At 37.4% G+C, this 24450-nt stretch overlaps 1 protein-coding gene across 8 annotated transcripts in view; it reads right to left on the reverse strand.

The window, feature by feature from the left end:
* lrp8 (low density lipoprotein receptor-related protein 8, apolipoprotein e receptor) overlaps nt 1-24450 on the reverse strand; it is a 159817-nt gene that overhangs the window by 10667 nt on the left and 124700 nt on the right. For 7 of the 8 annotated variants that reach the window (XM_079629238.1, XM_079629237.1, XM_079629236.1 and 4 more), the window contains exons 10-16: nt 21931-22102; nt 17578-17805; nt 16341-16459; nt 15365-15504; nt 10630-10771; nt 1485-1637; nt 913-1299 (exon numbers count right to left, since the gene is read on the reverse strand). In XM_079629238.1, the coding sequence (XP_079485364.1) occupies nt 913-1299; nt 1485-1637; nt 10630-10771; nt 15365-15504; nt 16341-16459; nt 17578-17805; nt 21931-22102 (1341 nt within the window). The remainder of the gene's footprint in view (nt 1-912; nt 1300-1484; nt 1638-10629; nt 10772-15364; nt 15505-16340; nt 16460-17577; nt 17806-21930; nt 22103-24450) is intronic. The other variant, XM_079629239.1, reaches the window with a different exon arrangement.

A 24450-nucleotide genomic window follows, 5' to 3' on the forward strand; every position in this document is an offset into this window, starting at 1 on the left:
GAAGAAGACAACTTATTTAATCCCACCCCAGCGTCACCATTTGTAATTGATATTTAGGCTTCATATTTACTGTGCTCTCAGATTATTTACAAATAATATATCACGGTGGCGTTACCACAATAACAGATTAGTTTTTTATAACAGCAGTTGTTACCAACAATGTAATAGGAGTACAATCCAAACCATAGTTAACGGACAATATCCAAGTGTCACATGATCCTTCAGAAATCATTCCAATATTCTGATTTGATATCCTTATTATTATCAATGTTCAAAACAATTCTGCTTAATATTTTTTGAAACCTGTGATATTTATTTTCAGGATGTTTTGATGAATAGAAGGTTCAACACAACATTTGAAAGCATTTTAAATATTTTACTCTAATTTTTTGATCAGTTTATTTCTTGTTAAATAAAAGCATTCATTAAAAAAAGCCCTGACCCCAAACTTTTGATGGTTTCATCTGATTTTGAAAAACATTTACCGGTATACCATTTTTAAGAAAAGTTTAAATGACATTATAAAAATGTACATGGTGTAACCATCAAGTATAAGTAATTTTTTTCTTGTACCTCAAATTAAAAAATGTTAACATATAAAGTATTTTTTAATTATTAATTCATAACATTTTTGGAGAGGTCAATTCACATGACATTTTACAACCTGGAATACCCTTTCCTTGTCTTAAAAAAGATCAAATTATATTTGATACATAATGATCTATACACACAATCATTAGGCTTTGCCTAATGTCTCTATGATATAATTCCCCAATTTAAAAGCATGCTCATCACAGTAGAGGTGTACTCAAGTCATTGTATGATTTGCACTGTAATATAATTTTGAATAAAATAGATACAGACAAAAAGAGCATCATGTCACTGACTCATAACGCAGAAGTTCAAACTCACCTCGATGAGAGAGATTGGCATTGGCCCCTTGTATGCTGTTGCCGTGGGCAATGGTTGTAGATGTCTGCCTGTGATCTGCTGTCGTCTGAGTGGAGGTTGGCTGTTTCCATGGCGCTGTAGTGCTGGGTTGAGTGGTCACAGTTGTTGAAGTGACAGTGGAGTGTGTGGTGGTGGAATGATGTGTTCTGGAATGAGTGGATGTGCTGGGGCTTCTGCTGGTTGTACTTGATACTTTCGTTGTAGGTGTAGTTGTAGTGATTGTACTGGTGGTTGTAGGTGCACTGGTGCTTGTAGTTGGAGCAGTGGTTGTAGGGGTCACAGTAGTGGAAGGCTCTGGTGGTGGTGTTGTAGTGGTTGTACTTGCAGCAGTTGTTGTTTTGGGTTTGACTACAACAAACAAAATAGATGGAAGAGTCAGATTTCTGCTTCCTAGAAACAACGGAAGTTGAAACTTCCTGTAATCTCCTCATTCTGTCTAAATCACAACATTCAACTCTCAAAATCTACTCATAATCATGAATCAGTAGACGTTTGTTTCTGAAAACTTGACCAAGGGCTCTGTATTTTGTTACCTGTCACACAGCGGCGCATATCCGGGCCCAGTTCCATGCTGTCGGGGCAGGCACATGTGTACTTGGGCGAGTGGTCTGTGATCTGAGGAGCTCTGAGGCACAGGTACTCACAGCCTCCATTGGGCAAACTTCCCATGTTGCATGTGTCTGGAGCTACAGAGGAAAAACTTCTTTAATTCTGATGTATTAGCCTCTGGGATGGTTGCTTAGTAGTACTGTATATGAGCATAGACAATACAATATTAGCATGAGACTATTAAGATGCATTCACTTTGACAAAACACTGGAAGTGAAAGTTGTACCACATGAGGTTTGGAAATAGTTGAGGGTTCAGTGTATTTATTCAGCTTAATTTACCACAAAATTGGTTTCTATGCAGTTGTTCATGGGTATAAATTGGATATGGATATTAATCACTTCATTCATGGGTTTTGAGTATGACAAATTACATACATTTAAATATACACTACCGTTCAAGTTTGGAGTCAGTAAGATTTGCATTACTTAATTATTATATTCATCAAGGATGCATTAAATTGATCAAATGTGACAGTAAAGACATTTGTAATGTTACAATATTTTTTATTTTAAATAAATGAGTTCTTTTGAACTTTTATAATCATCAAATGATCCTGAAAAACATTTATCAGTCTCCACAAAAATATTTTGACAGCACAACAGTTGTAAACATTGAAAATAAGAAGAAATGTCACCAAATCAAATCAGCATGTTAGAATTGCTGATTGTTCACATCATGTCATAATTACCGTAATTATGAGAGGACTACATACGCCAATATGACACTGCAGCGGTCACGAGTTACAAGTCGAAGCTCTTGGAAAAATCCCAGTTTACAAGTTGTAATTATGAGTTTTATGAGGATGTTTGTGTTTTTTACAAGTCGTAATCTCATAATTACGGCAATTATGACATGGCGTGTACACATCTAATGATTTATGAAGGATCATGTGACACTGAAGACTGGAGTAATAGCTGCTGAAAATTCAGCTTTGCCATCACAGGAATAGATTTAAATTTTAGAATATATTACAATAGAAAACAGTTATTAGGGCCCATGCCCGTAGGGCAAGGCACCTATTGTATCCGTTAGTTTTATTATTATTAGGGGCCATGCCCGTAGGGCAAGGCACCTATTGTATCCGTTAGTTTTCTTATTATTATTCTTCCTCCTCTGTAAGTCTATGGCAGCCCTATGAACCGTACATAGGAAAATGATGAAATTTGGCACAGTTATAGATATGACCATGAATAGTAATTGGACCAAATTTGGAGTCTGTTGGACACACTCTATAGCGCCACCACCAGTTCAAAAATTCAACATTGAAATGGCTGTAACTTTTGAACCATTTGATCCACAAAAATGAGACATAGTACACCTGATTGCTCTCATCATACTGATCTGAACCAATATAATACATTAAGACCACGCCCATTACAGTAGCAGCCATTTTGAAAAGTACAGTAATCAGTCTGATCGCTACTACTCATTCAAAATTGATCCAAATTGGTCCACGTTTTGCTCAAATGATCTTTGGACTGAGCTGCATAAAAGTACTGTGCCCGATTTTTTTTATTCGTCATTGTTCAAAAGTTATGACGTCACAAAGTTAATGAGGTCGACCCAGAATTGGTTCAGAGGCTGTATCTCGGCCAAACTTTAATGCATTGAAATGAAAATTGATATGCTTCATCGGAAGCTTGATCTGAGGGGCCATGCCAAAGTTGGAAACAGTGCCACCTACTGGTCATGAGATACGGAAAATGGCTATTTTGGCCAATAACTCGTGAACGGATTGTCAGAAAATTATAAACTTGATGTCAATCGATTCCTTGGATCATGCCGAATCTGTCGATATGGATTTTGCCATGGTGGGCGGTACCATGTGTCCGCCATTTTGAATTTTGTTGTAATTTGCAATATCTTTTAAACTATTTGAAATTTGTTCACCAAATTTGGTATGGATCATCATTAGCATGACCTGAAGGTACCTGATAAGTTTTATCACAGCGCCACCTAGTGTTCCAGAGATATAATGTTTTTTTTGCAAAAACGCTTATAACTTTTGCATACATTGCTTGAAATTTGATTCCTTTATGCCATTATATTCCTTGGCTTATGCCGATTCCAACGATGTCTCATTTGTCATTTTCCAACAATATGACTGGCCGCCATATTGGAACCAATGTAAAACAGTTATTTTGCTACTTCTCTTTCAAAATTGGTTCAAAATTGTCCAAAATTTGCTCACATGATCTTTGGACAAAGCCTCACAGAAGTACTGTCCCCGATTTTTCATATTCCTCTCTGTTCAAAAGTTATGGTGTCACAAAGTTAACAAGGATGACCCTAAATTGGTTCAGAGGCTGTAACTTGTAAACATTTGAAGTGAAAATTATAAAATTGGTGTCTATCGACTCCTTGCATCATGACGAATCCGTGGATATATAATTTGTACCATGTACCACATCATAAGTAATTAGCTACATTAGCATTAAGCTAGCTTAGCATGCTAACCTTGTTAACTTGCTTTTGTGTGCTCATTCTTACACTGAAACATCTCTGCAGCTTCCTAAACCAGCATCCTCTGAGTGGCGCAAGTTGTTAAACCATGTGCTGTGAATCCAGAACCATTCTGGTCGTGGGTTCGAATCCTGCTTGGGATGACTATGTTAAATTATGGCTCCGCACTGCTCTTGGTGCTTAAATGCTGCACTGCTGTGCTTACAGTACTTGCTGTGCTTGATGTAAATTGACATGTACATTAAATTTCAGATTTTTTTTGCTCTTACGGCTCCGCACTGCTCTTGGTGCTTTAATGTTTGCTGCACTGCTGTGCTTGATGTACATTAACATGTACATTAAATGTCATATTTTTTGCTCTTAAGGCTCCGCATTGCTCTTGGTGCATAAATTATTGCTGCACTGCTGTGCTTACAGTACTTGCTGTGCTCTATGTACATTAACATGTTCATAACATTTAAGATGTTTTGCTCTTATGGCTCCGCACTGCTCTTGGTGCATAAATGATTGCTGCACTGCTGTGCTTACAGTACTTACTGTGCTCTATGTACATTAACATGTTCATAACATTTAAGATGTTTTGCTCTTATGGCTCCGCACTGCTCTACGTGATTAAATTGTTACTGTGCTGCTGTGCTTGCAGTACTTGCTGTGCTGCTGTACATGATGTGCTGGCTGTGCTATGTGTGCGCCATGCTTGGTCTGCTTGCTCTGGCATGGCCCCGTGTTGCTGCCTGCAGCTATATTTATTATTATTATTCTTCCGCAAATGGTAGTCTATGGCAGCCCTATGAACCACATGTAGGAAAATGATGAAATTTGGCACACTTGTAGTGATGCTAATGAATAGTAATTGGACCAATGTTTGACCCTCTAGGACCAACTCTATAGCGCCACCACCAGTTCAAAAATTCAACATTGAAATGGCTGTAACTTTTGAACCATTTGATCCACAAAAATGAGACATAGTACACCTGATTGCTCTCATCATACTGATCTGAACCAATATAATACATTAAGACCACGCCCATTACAGTAGCAGCCATTTTGAAAAGTACAGTAATCAGTCTGATCGCTACTACTCATTCAAAATTGATCCAAATTGGTCCACATTTTGCTCAAATGATCTTTGGACTGAGCTGCATAAAAGTACTGTGCCCGATTTTTTTTATACGTCATTGTTCAAAAGTTATGACGTCACAAAGTTAATGAGGTCGACCCAAAATTGGTTCAGAGGCTGTATCTCGGCCAAACTTTAATGCATTGAAATGAAAATTGGTATGCTTCATCGGAAGCTTGATCTGAGGGTCCATGCCAAAGTTGGAAACAGTGCCACCTACTGGTCATGAGATACGGAAAATGGCTATTTTGGCCAATAACTCGTCAACGCATTGTCAAAAAATTATAAACTTGATGTCTATCGATTCCTTGCGTCATGCCGAATCTGTCGATATCAAATTTGCCATGGTGGGCGGTACCATGTGTCCGCCATTTTGAATTTTGTTATAATTTGCAATATCTTTTAAACTGTTTGAAATTTCTTCACCAAATTTGGTATGGATCATCATTAGCATGACCTGAAGGTACCTGATAAGTTTTATCACAGCGCCACCTAGTGTTCCAGAGATATAATGTTTTTTTGCAAAAACGCTTATAACTTTTGCAAACATTGCTTGAAATTTGATTTCTTTATGCCATTATATTCCTTGGCTTATGCCGATTCCAAAGATGTCTCATTTGTCATTTTCCAACAATATGACTGGTCGCCATATTGGAACCAATGTAAAACAGTTATTTTGCTACTTCTCTTTCAAAGTTGGTTCAAAATTGTCCAAAATTTGCTCACATGATCTTTGGACAAAGCCGCACAGAAGTACTGTCCCCGATTTTTCATATTCATCTCTGTTCAAAAGTTATGATGTCACAAAGTTAACGCGGATGACCCTAAATTGGTTCAAAGGCTGTAACTTGTAAACATTTGAAGTGAAAATTATAAAATTGGTGTCTATAGACTCCTTGCATCATGACGAATCCGTGGATATATAATTTGTACCATGTACCACATCATTAGTAATTAGCTACATTAGCATTAAGCTAGCTTAGCATGCTAACCTTGTTAACTTGCTTTCGTGTGCTCATTCTTACACTGAAACATCTCTGCAGCTTCCTAAACCAGCATCCTCCGAGTGGCGCAAGTTGTTAAACCATGTGCTATGAATCCAGAACCATTCTGGTCGTGGGTTCGAATCCTGCTTGGGATGACTATGTTAAATTGTGTATTATGTTGTGTCTTTTCCTGTATTGTTCTAATCTTTTGCTCTTATGGCTCCGCACTGCTCTTGGTGCTTAAATGCTTGCTGCACTGCTGTGCTTACAGTACTTGCTGTGCTTGATGTAAATTGACATGTACATTAAATATCAGATTTTTTTGCTCTTACGGCTCCGCACTGCTCTTGGTGCTTTAATGTTTGCTGCACTGCTGTGCTTGATGTACATTAACATGTACATTAAATGTCATATTTTTTGCTCTTACGGCTCCGCACTGCTCTTGGTGCTAAAATGCGTGCTGCACTGCTGTGCTGACAGTACTTGTTGTGCTTGATGTACATTAACATGTACATTAAATGTCATATTTTTTGCTCTTACGGCTCCGCACTGCTCTTGGTGCATAAATGATTGCTGCACTGCTGTGCTTACAGTACTTACTGTGCTCTATGTACATTAACATGTTCATAACATTTAAGATGTTTTGCTCTTATGGCTCCGCACTGCTCTAGGTGATTAAATTGTTACTGTGCTGCTGTGCTTGCAGTACTTGCTGTGCTGCTGTACATGATGTGCTGGCTGTGCTATATGTGCGCCATGCTTGGTCTGCTTGCTCTGGCCTGCAGGGCATGGCCCCGTGTTGCTGCCTGCAGCTATATTTTTAAATTGTAATCATATTTCACAATATTACTTAAAAAAAAAAAAAATCTAATAAATGCAGCCTTGATGGCCATAAGAGACAAAAAACATACTGACTTTTGAATGGTATGCGTGTATACATTTAAGTATGGTAATTATTTTAATTTTTATATTTCATCTTAATACTAATATTTTATCTACTTTTTATTTATTTACATTGATATAATGAACAATGTGTAGGGGGCCTATGAAGTGAACAGCTTTAGATATTTGAGGCGATGTAGAGACAAAGACTGTTGACAAAGCAACAATGTTTTTTGAACATTAACAAAAGTCAATAATCATGCATTTCTACTGTAATGTATATGGAAGCCTACAGTGTATGCAAATATGGACAAATCATGAATTAGTTGGCTTGAGAAACTGTCATATTTGCACTTAAACATCAATAAAAAAGATAAATGCATGCATGCATGTAATGTGTCTATGGGTTGATAAAATAATTAAATTAAATATTAAAATAAGAGAAATTGATTTTCTTTTGATGTTGTCTTCATTTGAACAAATACAGCAATGCACAGAAATCCATATGAAAGTTTGTTTAGCTCTATAAGCAACACAGAAAGCTCTTTTATTCAATAATGTTTAATGTCTATCTCTTCCTTAAGAAACATTTTCATAAAACAAGTTTTGCAGGGATTCATAGCTGATTAATATTTCACTCAGAGGCACTTGAGTTAAAAAAGCGGTTGGATTCCATTCTCATCATTTCTCGTTCAGCATAAGTGTGTTTTCCTGCTTTCGTTTGCATTTTCAGAGCAACACGTTTAATTCCTTGATTTAGATTTAAATAGCACTTCTCATTTATTAATGTGAGGAGTCTGTAAATTGGTTCTTCTGCTGGCACGCTGCATGTGGTCTGTTTGAGATAAAAGGATGAAAACAAAGAATCCAAATCTGCACACACATGCACGCAAACAGCCCCTTTCATTTTCTCTGCCTGTCTCTAGAATAACAATTCCCCATAAATATGCTATTCAATGATAGGACCACTATTGCTAAAAAAAAAAACTAAAAAAAAAAGAGTCAGCAAAGATTTGCCTCTCATCATTATAACAATGCTAAAAATGTGACACTGTGAAAAGAATACAGCTCAAGCATTGTTTCTATTAGCTCCTGAGAGGCATTAGCTGAATTAAGCAGGCTTTTTGCCACTGCACCTGAAATGGCCTCTGTACATGTGAAATGAGCAGTGGCGTAACTTTGTTTTAAAAAGTGGTTGAGACAGGAGTGTGTGCTAGTACACATACACAATGCTATATCAGCTGTACAATAACAATTGCTGAAAAAAATAGCATTACAATGTCCAGAAATCCAGAAATGTATTAATGTGATAGTTTAGCTCTTACATCTATTGTATGTTGTATCTATAATACATTGTTAGTCCCGAGATTCTTCAAGTTAGTGAATAAATAGGCAACATAGATCTGCGACTAGCATTCGTATTCCCTAATGGTCTGGTGGTAAAACTTGTGTTAAGTGTGTCAGAGGTTCGAGTTCTAATCCGTCACATATATTTTTTTCTCTCCTCATTTAAATCAATGATTGTATATCAAGAGCATGGACATGTTTGTGTGCATTATGTTTTGTGATTTCACCGGAAAGAATAGGGAGTCTCAGCATTAAGTGATAGATTGAAACGCTCGTCTGTGTGAAGACTGCGTACGAGCCGAAAGAGAACGTCCCGGCACTGATAACATTGGCAACCAACATTCAGCATGACTTCAAAAACAACACATTCCAGCGCCAGATCGCCTCTTATTTAACACAAATTAACGTCAACTGGATATGTTTTATTAGCAGTACATCCATGTTTCAAAAAAGTTTTTTTTTTAAATTGGGAAGTTAAAAAAAAAAAGAAAGAAGTTTTCAGTTTTCAGTTTTTCAAGGCTTTTATCTCAAAAGATCAATAACAATTTGATTCCTTATGATACGAGTTCTTTAATGTATTAAAAAAAACATTGAGCTATTGAGCTCAAAAATATAGAACAGACTGAAAGATACTATACTGTTGAAAGAAAATAATACTTTTATTCAGCAGTAAAGACTTTTACTTTGTTTCAAAAGATTTATATTTTAAATAAATGAACTTTCTATTCATTAGAGAACAAAATGTATCATGGTTTCCCCCAAAAATATTTAGCAGCAACTGTTTTCAACAAATACAGTTTTTCCATCACAGGAATAAATGTAAATATATTTAAAATAAAAACAGCTATTTTAAATTGTAATAATTTTTCACAATTTCACTGTTTTTTGTGTGTGTGAAGGTGGAGTATCTGTGCCCATTTTTTTTCTATACTAAAAAATGCCGATTTATAAATAATGAAAAATGTGTCAGTATCAAACTACTCATAATTTAAAGTAGTTAAGCTAGATTCAAGCTATGCTTCCGAAATAGTAGAGCAGATTTAATCAGACACAAACACAATGAGGTAAATAAGTAAATCGTTTTTCAGTTCACTGAAATAAGCTGGTCAAAAGAATCAAATCGCATGAAAAATTGCTAAAATGAATTGACAACATTCAAGGAGAGTTTTACATCACAATAAACCAGTAACTGTTAGATATAAACAGAAAAAGCTTTTTATTAGAAAAACTACACTATTTTTACATTTTTATTGTCACACGATTGAAAAATGCATTTAAGTAAATAGTTGCATTTAACTACCGGTAGTTACTCCCCACCAGTGTTCAGCCTATGATGTAAAGTCGGTTGGCATTGTGATTGATTTTTTTAATGAATAAAACAGTAAACTGTACATCAAACGAATCATAATTCTAACATCTAACCTTACTTCTCCTTTAGGCCTAACATTTTAACAATTGAACAACATGTACTCAGAATTTTCCACTGGTTTCGACACAATCTTCAAGATGCTGGCTAGACAATATCAAAAATATATCAGTCTAGAATAGTCTCATGACATATTGAGTAATCAACTGAACTTCTAACCTTTTCCATTTTTTTAATGATTTGAGATCTAAGTTGCTTCTACCTAGTAACAGAAGGGTTTGCATTTGAAGAATCAATCAAATTGTAGGGAAATTATGTAATGTATCATGTCACTTTTGCTATGCTCCTATTCTATAAAAACTGTTGTATTCTTTTTGCTGGTGGGATTCTCTCTGAAATTTTTCTGATTAAAGCATATTCAAAGGTATTTTCTGGAATCTGTTTATTTATTGCTGTACAGCAAGTTAGGGGACTCAGCTGACGTCGATGAGGAGAATAAAATAAATCATTATTATTGAACGAGGACGTCGATTGTAGACGAGCCCCAGGTACAGATAAACTAACGTCGACTGTAGACGTCCGGGGACGTCGATTGTAGATGAGACCCAGATACGGGTAAACTAATGTCGACTGTAGACGTCCGGGGACGTCGATTGTAGACGAGACCCAGATACGGGTAAACTAACGTAGACTGTAGACATCCAGGGATGTCGATTGTAGACGAGACCCAGATACGGGTAAACTAACGTCAACTGTAGACGAGACCCAGGTACAGGAAAGCTAACGCCGATTGGAGACATTTGGGCACGTCGATTAGTAGACGAAACACAGGTAGACTTAAGTCAGGTGCGAAAGAAGAAAAATCTACCACAGCATCTACCTGCATTACACTTATTTCTCACCTTTAGGCTGCCGGAGCTCGTGGAACACCACCACATCCAGTGGGTTGTTGAGATGCTGAGCCAGCATTGCCACATCATGCCCTGTCAGTCGATTCACACTGTAGATGGCCTCATCCTCCAAGTCTGTCCAGTAAACCTGGTCCTGTAGAAACATACAGAATGTGAATTCTGCACAAGCAGGAGCAATTGCAGTCCTCTAGTTCCAACATTACAGCATGGGACTAGCAATGACAAGGTCATGGGTTCGATTCCAAGGGAATGCATGAACTGATAAAATGTATATCTTGAATACAAGTTGCTTTGGATAAAAAGCCTGGATAAAGGAATAAATGCAAATTGTTATTTAAATAAATGTTATTTAATTCAAATAAATAATACTAGAAAACATTAAATGTACTTAACGAACAAATTAAATTAATAATTTGTTGACTTCTTTTTGTTTTATTACGCGGCAAATCGCTGGACTGTGAGACCCGGCTGTATTTTTTGACTGCCTACTCTACCATGAGATTTACACTGGGTTCAGATTCAGCCCTCTAATACCAATACACAATACACAAAAAACACTTGGATAGAATAAATCAAAAGCAGGTGTGTTTGGTTGGTCATGTATTTATGTATGCAATACACCAAAAAGGAGAGAAAGGGAGGAAGATGACAATGAAGATAAAGGCTCCTGTGCCTTTTCATCAGGCTAATTAAAGCTCGCAGCTCTATCTCTCCTTTGTATCTATACCTACATGAGCCGGAAAGCAGGCGCTCGACTATCTGACAATACCACTTTCAACATTCTCCCCTTCTCCGTCTGCCTCCCTCCTCTAAACAGTCCTTATCAGCCGCTACAGAAATATTGCAAATGTGCATGGTGAGATGGGCTGTTACTATGACAACCTGACATTCATCTCCTTTTCAAACGGACACGGAAATGGATGAGGAAGTTCGGAACGGGGTGTTCTTGGGGTAACAAAAGAAAATGAGGGGAGGGCGCAAAAAAAGAAGATTGAGCGGACTGAGCATGCCCAAGAGATCGTCTGGCTCAGAGTATTAGAGGATGTTTACAGAGCTGTGCTTTTTTGGAAAGGTCAGGCTGCTGGATCCCAGTGGAGCTCCATCAGGTGCTTCTGCTGGTGGCAGCTGATCAGTAGGACTCCTTAACCTGGACAAGACAGCATTCAAATTCTGCCGCATTGCAGCCCTCATCTAATGCATGGGCAACGAGGCCACCTTATCTGATCTAGATAACTGCTTTAATCTATGACACAAAAGGCTGGCTTCTAACGTCTACGTCTGAAATTTGTACCCCTTGAGTGTGGGGAGCATCTTTATTAAAACCTTTCATCACAGTATTCGCTTTATTTGGGAAGAAGCAACTATCCCTGTGGGGTTGGATTTGTCTTGACATTTTCAATGCTGTCCACTAACCAATGAAATAATTTGAAAGCTGCTGTAGAGATATTGGCCTGTTTTATGAGACAGGGCAATGTAAAGGTCACACATTGTCTGAAAAGGTGACTGAAAATTGGAGTAAATTTCTTATATGCAATTTAAGGTCTGCCGTGTCGGAAGCCAATATGTGGGGTCCAGTATTGCCTTAAGTCACTAAAATAAATGAACTTAGTTTGCTAAAAACCCTCTGTCATAGTTATTATATCACATTCTCACTTATGCTTATCTGAATTAGTATTATTAAACTCTTATTTAAATAAATACATGCAAAATAAATACACTACTGTTTAAAAGTTTGACAACGGCAAGATTTCTTAATTGCATTTATTTTATAAAAAATACAGTAAAAATAATAATACTGTTAAACATTATTACAATTAAAAATAACTGTTTCCTATTGTAATATATTTGAAATGTGATGGAAAAGCTGAATTTTCAACAGTCATTACTCAACATGATCGTTTAGAACGTTTAGAAATCATTCTAATACACTGATTTGGTGCTTAAGAAACATTTCTTATTATTATCTAGATTATTAAGCTACAGCTGTTAAAGGGGTCATGACATGTTTTTTTTTATTTTATTATTATGTTCCCTTAGGTGCAAATATAGTATTACTATAGTTTTTTTTACAAAAAACTTTTAAAATGTAGTGATTTATGACCTTTTCCCACCCTGTTTCTCATCCTCTGATTCAAACAGTCTGTTTTGGGGGTGTTTCCCCTTTAAGAGTTCAGTGTTAACGCCCACTGTTATGATTGGCTAAAGTCAGTGCATGCATCAATTATTAACGCCCCCAGCCAGAACATTTGCGGATTCTGCGTATTTAAAAAGTAGTTTAAAGTTTTAAACACATTACTTACAGTTTGCGTCGTTGTTGAGCCCAGAATAGTCGGCACGGACTTATCTTTGAGCAACAGTTTTCTGGCAAAGCCAGCATCATTTTGGGATTTGTTCTCAAAACAGTCACCCTTCAAATGTATAGAACAAACGCTTAAATTAACACTGCCGTGACTGAGACGTCCGCAAAAAATAAAGTGCATCCATTTTTCCCTGACGTCAGGATCTTTCGCAGCGTATTCAAAGATGTTGTTTGTCCACAGCCAGGAACAGCACATCTGCGGCATCGTAATTTCCCTGTACACAGACCCACTCGCTCTCCGTCGACTGAACACTTGTGAGGCGCGCAGCGCGCGGGCGCGTCAACGGTACGAAATGAGCGTAGTTGCCTTGCGCTTAAAGCGTAGTTGTCTTGTGCCTGCAGGCGGTCATATGCAAACGCTGGTACGTCACTTCGTACCGTGACGTCACTTCTTACCATGGATCCAGAACGAGCTGTATTTAGAGCTTGATTAAATAAATGATTCGTTTATAATGGGGAGGACGTCTTAAGCTATGAAACTTGCAGGACGTTTTAATGGTACAAAGACCTCTTATATACTAAAAGATCAAGGCAAATTTGGTTTCTCATGTCATGACCCCTTTAAGCAGCACAGCTGTTTTAACATTGGTAATAAGAAATGTTTCTTGAGCACCAAATTAGTGTATATATTTTTAGTTTCCCCCCCCCAGAATTTTTTGTTGAATAGAAAGTTCAGAAGAAAGACTTTCACATTGTTAAAAAAAAAAAAAAAACTTTTTTTAAGTTCTTCTGAACTTTCTTTACTGTCCCTTTTGATCAATTGAATGTGTCCTTGCAGAATAAAAGTATTAATTTCTTTCAAAAAGCTTACTGACCACAACCTTTTGAATGGTTGTGTATGTTCATTATAATAAAATCAATAATATTATACAATTAAATTAATATTATTATTTCATTAATGTTCTGTTCCTCACACACAACTATCAAATGTACCCTGAACACGTGGAATATAGGGCACACATTTTAGTTAACACTTTTATGGGTGTTTCTCTGAATAAGAGTCAATGGGGTCCATCAAATGTTTGGTTACCGACAAACTTCAAAATACCTTCTTTTGTGCTCAGTTGAAGAAAGAAATTCATACAGGTTTAAAACAACTTGAGAGTGAGTAAATGATGACAGAAATTTTATTTTTGGGTCAACGATCCCTTTTCTGTCATGACAACTCTCGGGAGATTGGTATGGTAATAGAGATCGGCGTGATAATGGATATGGCAATGTTAATGTATTTGGTCTTGGCGGAATAAATCTGCTACGCTGCTGAAGAACAAGTACCGAGACTTACAGACAGCGCTGTGAGCATGCAAGACAGGCTCCTCCAGCTCCTCATGTAGCATACATGATTAAAACCCAGTAGCAGATCTTTACAGGTGGAGCTGGGGAAAGTGGAGGGTTTCTGAAAGAACGCTGCAGACTGCTACCAGCAACACCCCGGAATTTGTTTTAATGTTGAGCCGCAGCTCATTAGAGGCTGAAGCAATAGCAACCAATCAGCTGTGCTATGTAGATAATGAGTCAAAAACTGAACCTATTCCCTACAACTATCAGCCTGCGCCTGCTAGAGTTTCATGCCAGAATTAGGTATTAACGCTTTTTGCAGCACGCTTTCAGAAACCCTCCACCTTCCCCAGCTCCACCTGTATAGATATGCTACTGGGTTTTATTCAATCTATCAACTACCAAAAGGAAATGTGTAGAAAATAAATGTAATTTGAGCTGGGAGGAATGGGAAATTATGCAATTAAAAATAATGAACCAAAATAATGAGCTTATTGGAAATGGCTCCTGCACCAAAGACTGCATGACTGTTTCATACAGAAATATCCCTATGCTCCTTTAGTACATTTACAAGAAACCCCAAAAGTTGGGGGACGTTATTGGCTACAGTTGTCAATTACAGTTTTGCAACTTAAACACCCAAGTGGAGAACTTTTGGACCAGCCTCAAGGGTACTGCAGTAATGTAGCGTTCATTTCTCATGTGCCCAGGAGTCAGGACAAAAGTAAAAGAATGAAGAAAACACATTGTTTCCTTTTTCTAGGGCTTACTGAGCTACCTCATCGACTGGCCTGATGAAGGGCATTAGGCTATATATTGCTTGGGCTGGGGGTCCTGCCTTCACGTGCCAAAGTAAAAATTTGGTTTGTGTCTTTGACTGGTGCCAAGCACCCACAGCCATACATCTCTTGCCAGTGCTACTGTCTCACAGTGAGAACCTGGTTCTCCAATTACCCTGTGAGCAAAAAACATTTGTTTATGTGAAGCCAAACTAAGCTTAGAAACATCTCAAGGCTTGTTTTTGTCAATGCCGCTCCATCTGTGCCTAAATAAATGACAATGTCAGTACTATTTGATAAATTTACTTGCCTCAAAAAGAGTCAGGGCGAAGGGATGTCCCAGATGATCCATGGAGGACAGCAAAACTCTACGGTTGTCTCCATTCAGGTCCACACTGGAAATCAGATGAAGCTTGGAATCGACCCAGTAGAGTCGTCTACTAGATAGATCTGGAAGATAAAAGAACTTTTATATGTAGTGTATATGTAGTGCTTTAATAATACAACAAATGCTTTTCATTTAATATGTGTGGTCAAACGAAGCATTGAATAGTGGGTAGTATGTGAAGGGATAATTAATATTTCACTTCATATTCTATTATTTTTCATATCAAGTAAAAATAAAGGCAGTTTGAAATGAAATGAAAGGCACAACTGAAAGCACAGTGAATGAAAAAACAATGCGCTCCAAAATCTTACAGCTTTGCAAGGTTACTTGCTCTTTTTTTCCCATTAAAAAGGTATTTTGTTTCAATACAGACAAAGCAATTCTCAATTCAACCTTTTTTGTCAATAACTTTTTTCTATCCATAACTGCTTTTTCAAATGGGTTTTATGTTAAGCGAGCTAGGGAAATGATGGCGATATTGACAACATTGCTTGAGCAATTCCATTTCGTTTTTCACAAACTGACGGGTGATTTATGAGGAACAATGAAGGTGAATGATTCAAAACCCTGTTGGCCACAGGAGGCTGCTCTTCATTATTAACACTCTTTCTTCTCCTTCTGCCTCTGTGTTAGTTTGGTCTTTCTCAATCCTAATGTTTTTCTCTTTCTCCTCTGATATTTTGGCTGGTGTCTTGTAATGATGGCAAACGTAGCTCTCTCATGTCTTGCTTTTTGGTATGGTATGCTTTGTTTTGCTTTCCGCTGTTTCTCTTTTATGTTTTGTTGTCTTTTCTGCTATTCTCTAGTGTGTGTTTCTCTACTTTGACTATATTTGAAGCTGTGAATACATTTGTTGTGAACAGAGGAACTCAATTGCAAAACTTTCAAAAGGTTTTACCGAGCGCAATCCCATTGGGCCATTCGATCCTCTCTGAAACCAGAACCTGTCGATCCACCCCGTTCATTCCAGCTTTCTCAATCTTTGCCTGCGTTCCCCAATCCGACCAGTACATGAACCTGGGGGGTCAAAACAAACAAACAAAACGTTCATGATCAGAATTACGGTTATATCTAGACCAGTGGTTCTCAACCTGTGCAACTCTAAGGTCGCCTATTGTAGGCAACAATATTCAAAGGCCCCATGACTTCCATTGGTTTGTGATTTACTGGATAAGGATTAAGGATAATGGTTTTAAAAACTTTTTTTCCCTACCCAATAAAATGTTGTAGAGCTTGGGATAACCAGAAAAAATGATAATAAAATACCCATGATTTATAGAATTTTATATATTTAAATACATTTTCCAGGTCTAAAGAAATCACACTTTTAAAATTAGGCTACCTCACATATCCAGGTTTTCCAAGACTCGTTCTTCAGAGAAAAGAAATGTAATTAAAAGAAGAAATATCTTAATTTTAAGTTGTCTTGTCTGATTTTAATGCTATTTTTGTCCAATTTATATAATTTTAAGGCTTCATCTTGAGGCTCTCTTAGAAGTATGCAAAATCTTTTGCTCCCGCAACGTAAAAAACCCGCAAGAATGGTTTACCATTCTTATTGGAAACTGAAAATATTAAAATTAGCCAAAAGACTAGGGGACATGTGAATGACAGCTTTACAACTCTACAAAAAACAGTAGAGCTTTCTAAGGAGCTTCCTGGGTTGGAGCCACAAAAGCTTCATGCTATCAGACAAATGAGATACAGTTGAGGGGAAAATTAGGGAGCTCCGATGGCTCATCACCTGCCAAAAATAGGATGAAGAGGTAAGTGTATGCTCATTAAAAAGAGTCAGTATATAGCTCTGGCCCTATAAGAGTGAAGTGGGCACTTTACCCACAGGCAACAATTAGTTGGTATGCTGACCAGCATGGGACTCATTTGCATGTTTTTCATGCTCTTCTACTTCTGTAATATGGTGAAAAGTGCCCTGAGGGGAAAGATTCATCATGATGAACGTCAGTAAAAGAAGAAATTATACATACGAAGTGAAGGAACCTTTGGCAAAAATCTTGGTGTGTTGACATAGATCATGCATATGCATCCTATTTTCATTATTCATTATAATTTAATGATTATTTAATACAACCCACTTTCAAGTCTGCCCAATTTTTACATTATAAACATATTGTTACCCTTGTCTTGGATCAACGGCGATGGCACGTGGTTCGCCAAGATCTGTGTCGATCAACACCTTCCTCTTCTTGCCATCGCCAGTTGCGACAGAGATAGTTTTGTGTCCAGAGTCGGTCCAGTAGATGTTCTTATGGACCCAATCCACTGCTAAGCCCTCTGGGGAATGTAGGGCAGTGTCTATGAGTGTGATCTGTTGGGAAGTGTCGCTGGCTTTGTTGATGTATGCACTGAAGAGGAACAAACACACTGTTAATCTACATTCACAGCATTTTAAGCAGATGTTATGTATTTATCTATTCATAAACATTCACAAGGTATTCGACGCATCCATCAGATTCATGGTGAATAAGCATACCATGCATAGTTGGCAATCACAGCTGTTGTTTACATACACATAGGCAGCAGAGTGAAGCAACATCTGCATGTTTCTCAAAGAACAATTGTAGGACAAAATGGCTGACTCTTGTGATATTTTCCTGTATACGAAAGATACAGTGATTTACAGTGAAGCAGATATGATTGCCTTTTGAAGCATGCTGAAATCTGATGTGACTCTGACTGATCTTATCATTCAGCACTCATGAGAAAGCGCCTCTTGAGAAATCTTTTTGGTGTCACCTGGGTCATCATTTGTTAAAAGGGATGCCATTTGAAAGCTCATACTGTACATGTGTAAACAATAACTAGTGAGTAGCTGGTGCCAATAGTGATATATATATAAATAATAGCCCAATATTTTGTGTGTTTTTGGCTTGTCCCCAGACCTGTGTTTCCTCCTTGCTATACTAACAAGCATATTTTCACAAAAACACAATATGGAAACAAAAGATAGCATTTTGTCTAATCTTTGCATATACACTACAGCTCAAAAGTTTGGGGTCAGTATGATTGTAGATGCATTCAATTGATCAAAAATGACAATAAAGAAATTTGTAAACATTTTAAAAATATCAAATAAATACTGTTTTCACAAACATATTAAGTAGCACAACTGTTTTCAATATTGATAATAATAGGAAATGTTTCTTGAGCACCAAATAAGCATATTAAAATGATTTCTGAAGGATCATGTCATGTGACACTGAAGACTGGATTAATGAATGACTGCTAAAAATGCAGCTTTGCCATCACAGGAATACATTTTAAAGTAAGTTAAAATAAAATATAGTTACCGGTATTTCAAACTTAAAAAAAATAAAAATAAAAAATTACTTAAGATGGGTCAGTACCCAGTTTATTCTGAGCTTGCTTCTCAGAATCACAACCTAAGTATGAATAATTATTGATGCATATATTTTCTACCGGGTGTTCAAAATATGTTATAGTTTTGTGTTTTATATTGTTTAAGTCTCCGACTAACTCACGTTATTACTGTCTTACTGAAATACTTCTGCTAATCATCTGTGGGCCACTATTACCTAAAACATAAAACTGTGTCTATTAATGCAGATTGTCTGTCATTCTTACTACTTTGAGTAAAGATAAAGGATGGAGCAATATTTGTTTTACAAACGTTTGTTACATCAGTCATTAACATTAGCACTCGGCTAACGTATGCACTGTTATTGATACAGTTCCCGCATGTGCACCGCAATAAATTAGAAATATACAGGTTTGTTGATGGACATACTCTTGTCAATGCTAATGGAATTACAGTTGCATCATATCATAATATACCTCAAACTGAGTAGCCCATCACTGAGAAACATCCTGCTCAAGTCGTCCTTGCGATGGAGGTTCGAGTAGAATAACTACTTCTTCCAATATTTCATCATTGGACTCACACTCAGATTGATATGGTAAAATCAACATCATCGTTACTGTCTTTACAGTTTCTACAATCGTTGAGCTGTAGCCTCCGGATGGAGCTAAAGTTTATGGTAATGGACGTTTGAATTCAGTAAATAATTAGCTTAAAAATCCTGTCAACTCTTTTACCATGTTGGTAGAAAATTGGTTACTGGTAGAAATACCAGCATTACAACTTTGTAGATTTGTTCAATAGAATGTTTAAAATCTTAAAACACTTACTTCAAATCTACAAAATATTTACTTTTAATATCAAAATGAAAAAGAAAACCATTTCATAGAACGGCCCATTTTTCATTGGCAATGAGGGGGTGGTTTGTGTTATAACCTGGTCATTTTCCATTTGCAGTCGCAGAGCCTTTAACAGATACGGCCTCAACAGCCATCAAAATGGGCCCATCTCCCCTTGTAAGACACAGGACTTTCATTTACTCTTTTTAGAGTGGATCTTAAGTGAATCACAAGGACAGAGGAAATAGCAGCCAGGGAACATTTCTATTGTGCTCTTGTATTATGCTTTCGTTGGCTTGACTAGGACCTCTATTAATACAGATTCCCTGGCCCCTTTATAACACTGATGATTCACAAATGAGACAAAAATAATAATAAATAAAGAGATAAAGTGTGACTAAACAAGATGAGATGTTCAATATAATGTGATGTCAACCACTCAATTGCAGGTTCACATTTTTATATTCATTATAATGTTAGTAAAAGGAGATAATTGAAAAAAAAAATACTACTAGTATACGGTCAATTATGGACCAAATTCAACAGCAACATCATTAAAAGTACTATAAAACCACGTCTTTACCAGGCACAACACAATACATTACAGAGGAAATTTTAGTAAGAATAATGCCATCACTATGACAGCCATTCACATTTTTGATTTGTAATATTTTACTGAAGGTGTGGCTACTCAGTACAACACAACAGAAATAATAACCAAAATATTAACAAAATGTCCTGTCGCTCACCACAACACTTAGTAACAAGTTAAAGTAAGTCAAACCATCTATCAAAGGGCAACCCACAGGGTGTTTTGTGTTTACGCAAGGATAAAACAATGATTTTCTTGATCTTTCTTGTTTAAATAGCGGGGTTTGGGTTCCCTCTGACATCTTAATTACAGTAGGAGCCTTGCATCACATTAACACAATATGATGTCCATTGGAATGAAACTAAGCAATAAACACAACATTAATCTATCAACCTTTATGTTGAATCATAAAGAGTCATTTTAAGCTCTCTGCATGTGAACCAAGACTCATTATTTACCAAAACAGCTCAATAACCACATAACCCACAAAATAGACAGATGCCGGATTCAAGTAATATTCGCTGTGGATTAAAATAATGGCCCTTAAAATGTATTTCCGTCATTTGAGGTTTTAGCTGTCAACTGACATCTACACTGTTGCATCTTCACTGTAACTACTAATTCATGCCACTCTCCACCAGGGACATAAATTAAACTCCCTGCAGACAAGCAGAAGTATTTCCATTCTTCTGAGTGCTCTTCTGAGGGGTTTATAAAGTGATAATGAACTGTCTTACGCAGTCCTAACACAAGCCCTCCTGAGGGGAGAGGGGATGAGTAATGGGACGCCTTATTGTGGGAGGTAAATTATGGGAAGCATATGGTGCGGTTGAAATGATTTAGAGATGATCCTAGAGGCTGATGTGACTCCGAGTGTTTCAGGAAGTGAGGTGGAGACTCGAGCATGACAGCCCAGCATGCACACTGGGACAGTAAAGGACAAACGCTGGTCCAGTTTTTCAGCTGCTGTTGTGGCACAGGCAGGCTGTGACAGGCTGCTGTCCGACTGATAAGATGACTTTGTTAAATGGTTGCTAGAGCTTATTCAAGACCTCCCATAAGGAATTAGAAGTCTTTTCTAATTAGGACAAAAATGCCTAAGATAAGCGTTTTGTTATGAAGTAAGAGAAGTGGGAAATGACAGGAATGCTGCAATACAGTATTATTGTAAAGTTAGAACATGATACAATACATATTACTGTTCAAACATTAAAAGTTTGAGGTCTGAAATATTTTTTTATGTTTTTTCTCTTATGCACACCAAGGCTGCATTTATTTGATCAGTAAAAACAGCAAATATTATATAATTAACAATTTTGCTTCTCAAGTAAATGCATCTTGTTTCGAGGATGCTTATGCCAGTGCATCACTCCCCTTACATTTTCAGCACAAGACAGAGGAAACCCAAGAAAAAGTCTGCATGAAAATGAGCATGCAAGCAATTTCCTGCGCATCTTTCAATCCATGATGCTGGTTGCTGTGAGAAAATCTCCAGTAAGTCTATGGCAGCTGCTCTCATGAATTTAAATATCAGCCAGCTGAGAGGAGGCGGGTAGAGGTTCTCAAAAGAGGGCTTCAGCACGGCACCTTCTCCTCCTACCTGAGCACTGAACACTAATTGCAAATTATCCTTTTTAAATAAAGATTAAACAGCTGTCAAGTTAGGAGGCAATATAATGTGCACTGCACAACATGTTTAGTTGTGTAATGTTGGATATACCTGAAGATCTTGCGATGGTAGAGGTCACACCAGTACATCTTGTTGGTGGTAACGTCCACATCTAGGGCCACAGCGTTCTTCAGGGTCGGCACTACCTGTGTATAGTCCTTCTTCACCAGGTCTATGCGCCGGATCTCATGCCGGTTAGTAAACATAAGACATGGGCTATTACCTATAAAGGGAACAGAAAATGTTTCATCAGTCAGCTCATTTGTTATCTTGGGATCATCCTAACAGATGATTGAGCTGATAAACCAATCAATATTTGGCCATTTTGATATATATATAGATATATAAAGGAAACAGAAGTCACAAATGAGATCCCGTTTGTTTCAATTGACCTAGAAAAACAGACTTTTGCTTTTGAGTTTGAGAAGAGATCACAAGTCACAAACTTAGATCACATTTATGATACATTTAGAACATCAAATTCTGCAAGGTCAAGAGATTTCAATAGAACTCAAACATTTAAAAAAATGTTTTTGATAAACATAGCGAAACCACAAAGTACACATAAACAAATAATCACCCACAGAATAATTTCCACAACACTCAACGAGTGAACATAAAATAAAAAAGTATTCCTGACTTGTTTAAAATGTAAACTTTCTGTGTCTCTTCCTTACCTCTATATGTGTTATTTGCACTCATACAAGTTATTAGTCCACACTTATGGACAGCAGAAATATAACCACACGACTCGCACCCATGTGTAAAAGCTTTTGTATTACTCATTTCATTTGCAGAGTAAACCTGGACTACAGCATTCATTTACGCATGAATGATGTGTGTTAGTCTGCAGTGCACCTGCAGACTATGCGATTCAGGTTTCTGGGTGGCCAGAGTGGGTGTGAGTGTTTCCAGGTAATTACCTGCACTGTGGTGTGTATGCAGATATGAGCATGTGTACACTGCTGGGCAGCTTAGTCACTGTGGTTTGGTGCTCAGTCATGCCAACACAGAATATCACTGACCCTCTTAGTTTATTCTCTATGTAACAGCAAGGGCACTCTCCCTTTTTCTGAGTCACGTGGTCCCCTACACTCACCCCCTCCCCCCTCCACTTGAGGGGTAATTCATTTTCATCCTGTCACCCACTCACATCTCAAAAAAGTTCCTGAGGAAAAATCTGTTCTCCTAAACCTCATTGTACCCTTCCTGTGCCCTCTATTATACTTTCATTCAGCTTTTCATCTCTAATAAGCTCATCGCGTCCAGACATCTCACAAATCAGTATTACTGGGTATAATGCAATTTTTTTCACCATTCAGGTACTTTTTTAAATTCATGCAACACAAATTTACACAAATGAGATGTAATGCAATGCAACAACTATCAATGTTAGCTAAAAAGTTCTACTATAAAAATATCTCCATGTACATTCTTCGACAAAAATGCCCAGTACAATACAATATCATATCAATTGCTTACCAAGTCTGTTTTTTATTTATTTATAGCCATTACTCCAGTCTTTAGTTTCACATGATCCTTCAGAAATCATTCTAGTATGCTGATTTGGTGATTTGTATTATCAATGTTAATAAATTTTTTCAGGATACTTTGATGAATAGCAAGTTCAAATGAACAGCATTTAGTTGACAAATATACACTTACTATACAATGACTGATTTCAACCATTTGCCAAAATTAGAGTTACATTTAACTTGATTATTTTCTATCTCTGTTTACAGCCTGAAAAGATTTTCAGGTTTAGGAAAGTCAAAGGCTTTTTTTTCCCCTTTCAGCAAAAGCTTCCTTGACAGGACTGTATGATCCACGGATGCCTTTTGGTCAAGTGTTACAGATAAATGAAAGCGAAAAGAGTGTAAGAGTGTGAGTGTGTGAGTGTGAGTGTGTGAGTGTGAGTGTGAGAGAGAGAGAGAGAGAGAGAGAGAGAGAGAGAGAGAGAGAGAGAGAGAGAGAGAGAGAGAGAGAGAGAGAGAGAGAGAGAGAGAGAGAGTAATAATGAGCAGCAGGTGCTGTGTGGTCAGATGTCACTGTGAAGAGTGCAGGAAAAGCGCTCAGGTTTGGCAGTGATGTAGGGTGGATGATGGAACTGATGGATGAGATCTCATGTCTCTGTTATTCTCCTCCATCCTCATTCCCTCCCTCCCCACCCATCTCACTCTTTCATACTTGATCTAGTCTGAGCCAAATACTGTTATTCCTGGGGTGCTGAGCCTGTCCACATTGGGCTGGAAAGAGAACATTTCCTGCTGCTCTTCAGAAAGCCATCATGGACCACTGTATCATCAGCAAATATTTTCATTTTCAGCAACAGACGGGATTCAATCATTCTCGCCCATCTGCTGGAATGATCAATCTTAGAAAGGGAGGGTGGGAAAGAGAGAAAAATAAACAGAGAGAAAAATAATAAGAAGGAGAGAGGAGAGCAATGTCCCTTCCAGCTTTAGCTGAGCTGCATCACATTTACATAAAGCAGCATGCTGACCGTCTTTGGCGTCATGACAACTTCTTTTGAGGAACACACAAATCAGCACTTTCTCACATGGCCATACT

This window comes from Phoxinus phoxinus (genome assembly GCF_949152265.1).
Source record: "Phoxinus phoxinus genome assembly, chromosome: 11".
NCBI lineage: Eukaryota > Metazoa > Chordata > Actinopteri > Cypriniformes > Leuciscidae > Phoxinus > Phoxinus phoxinus.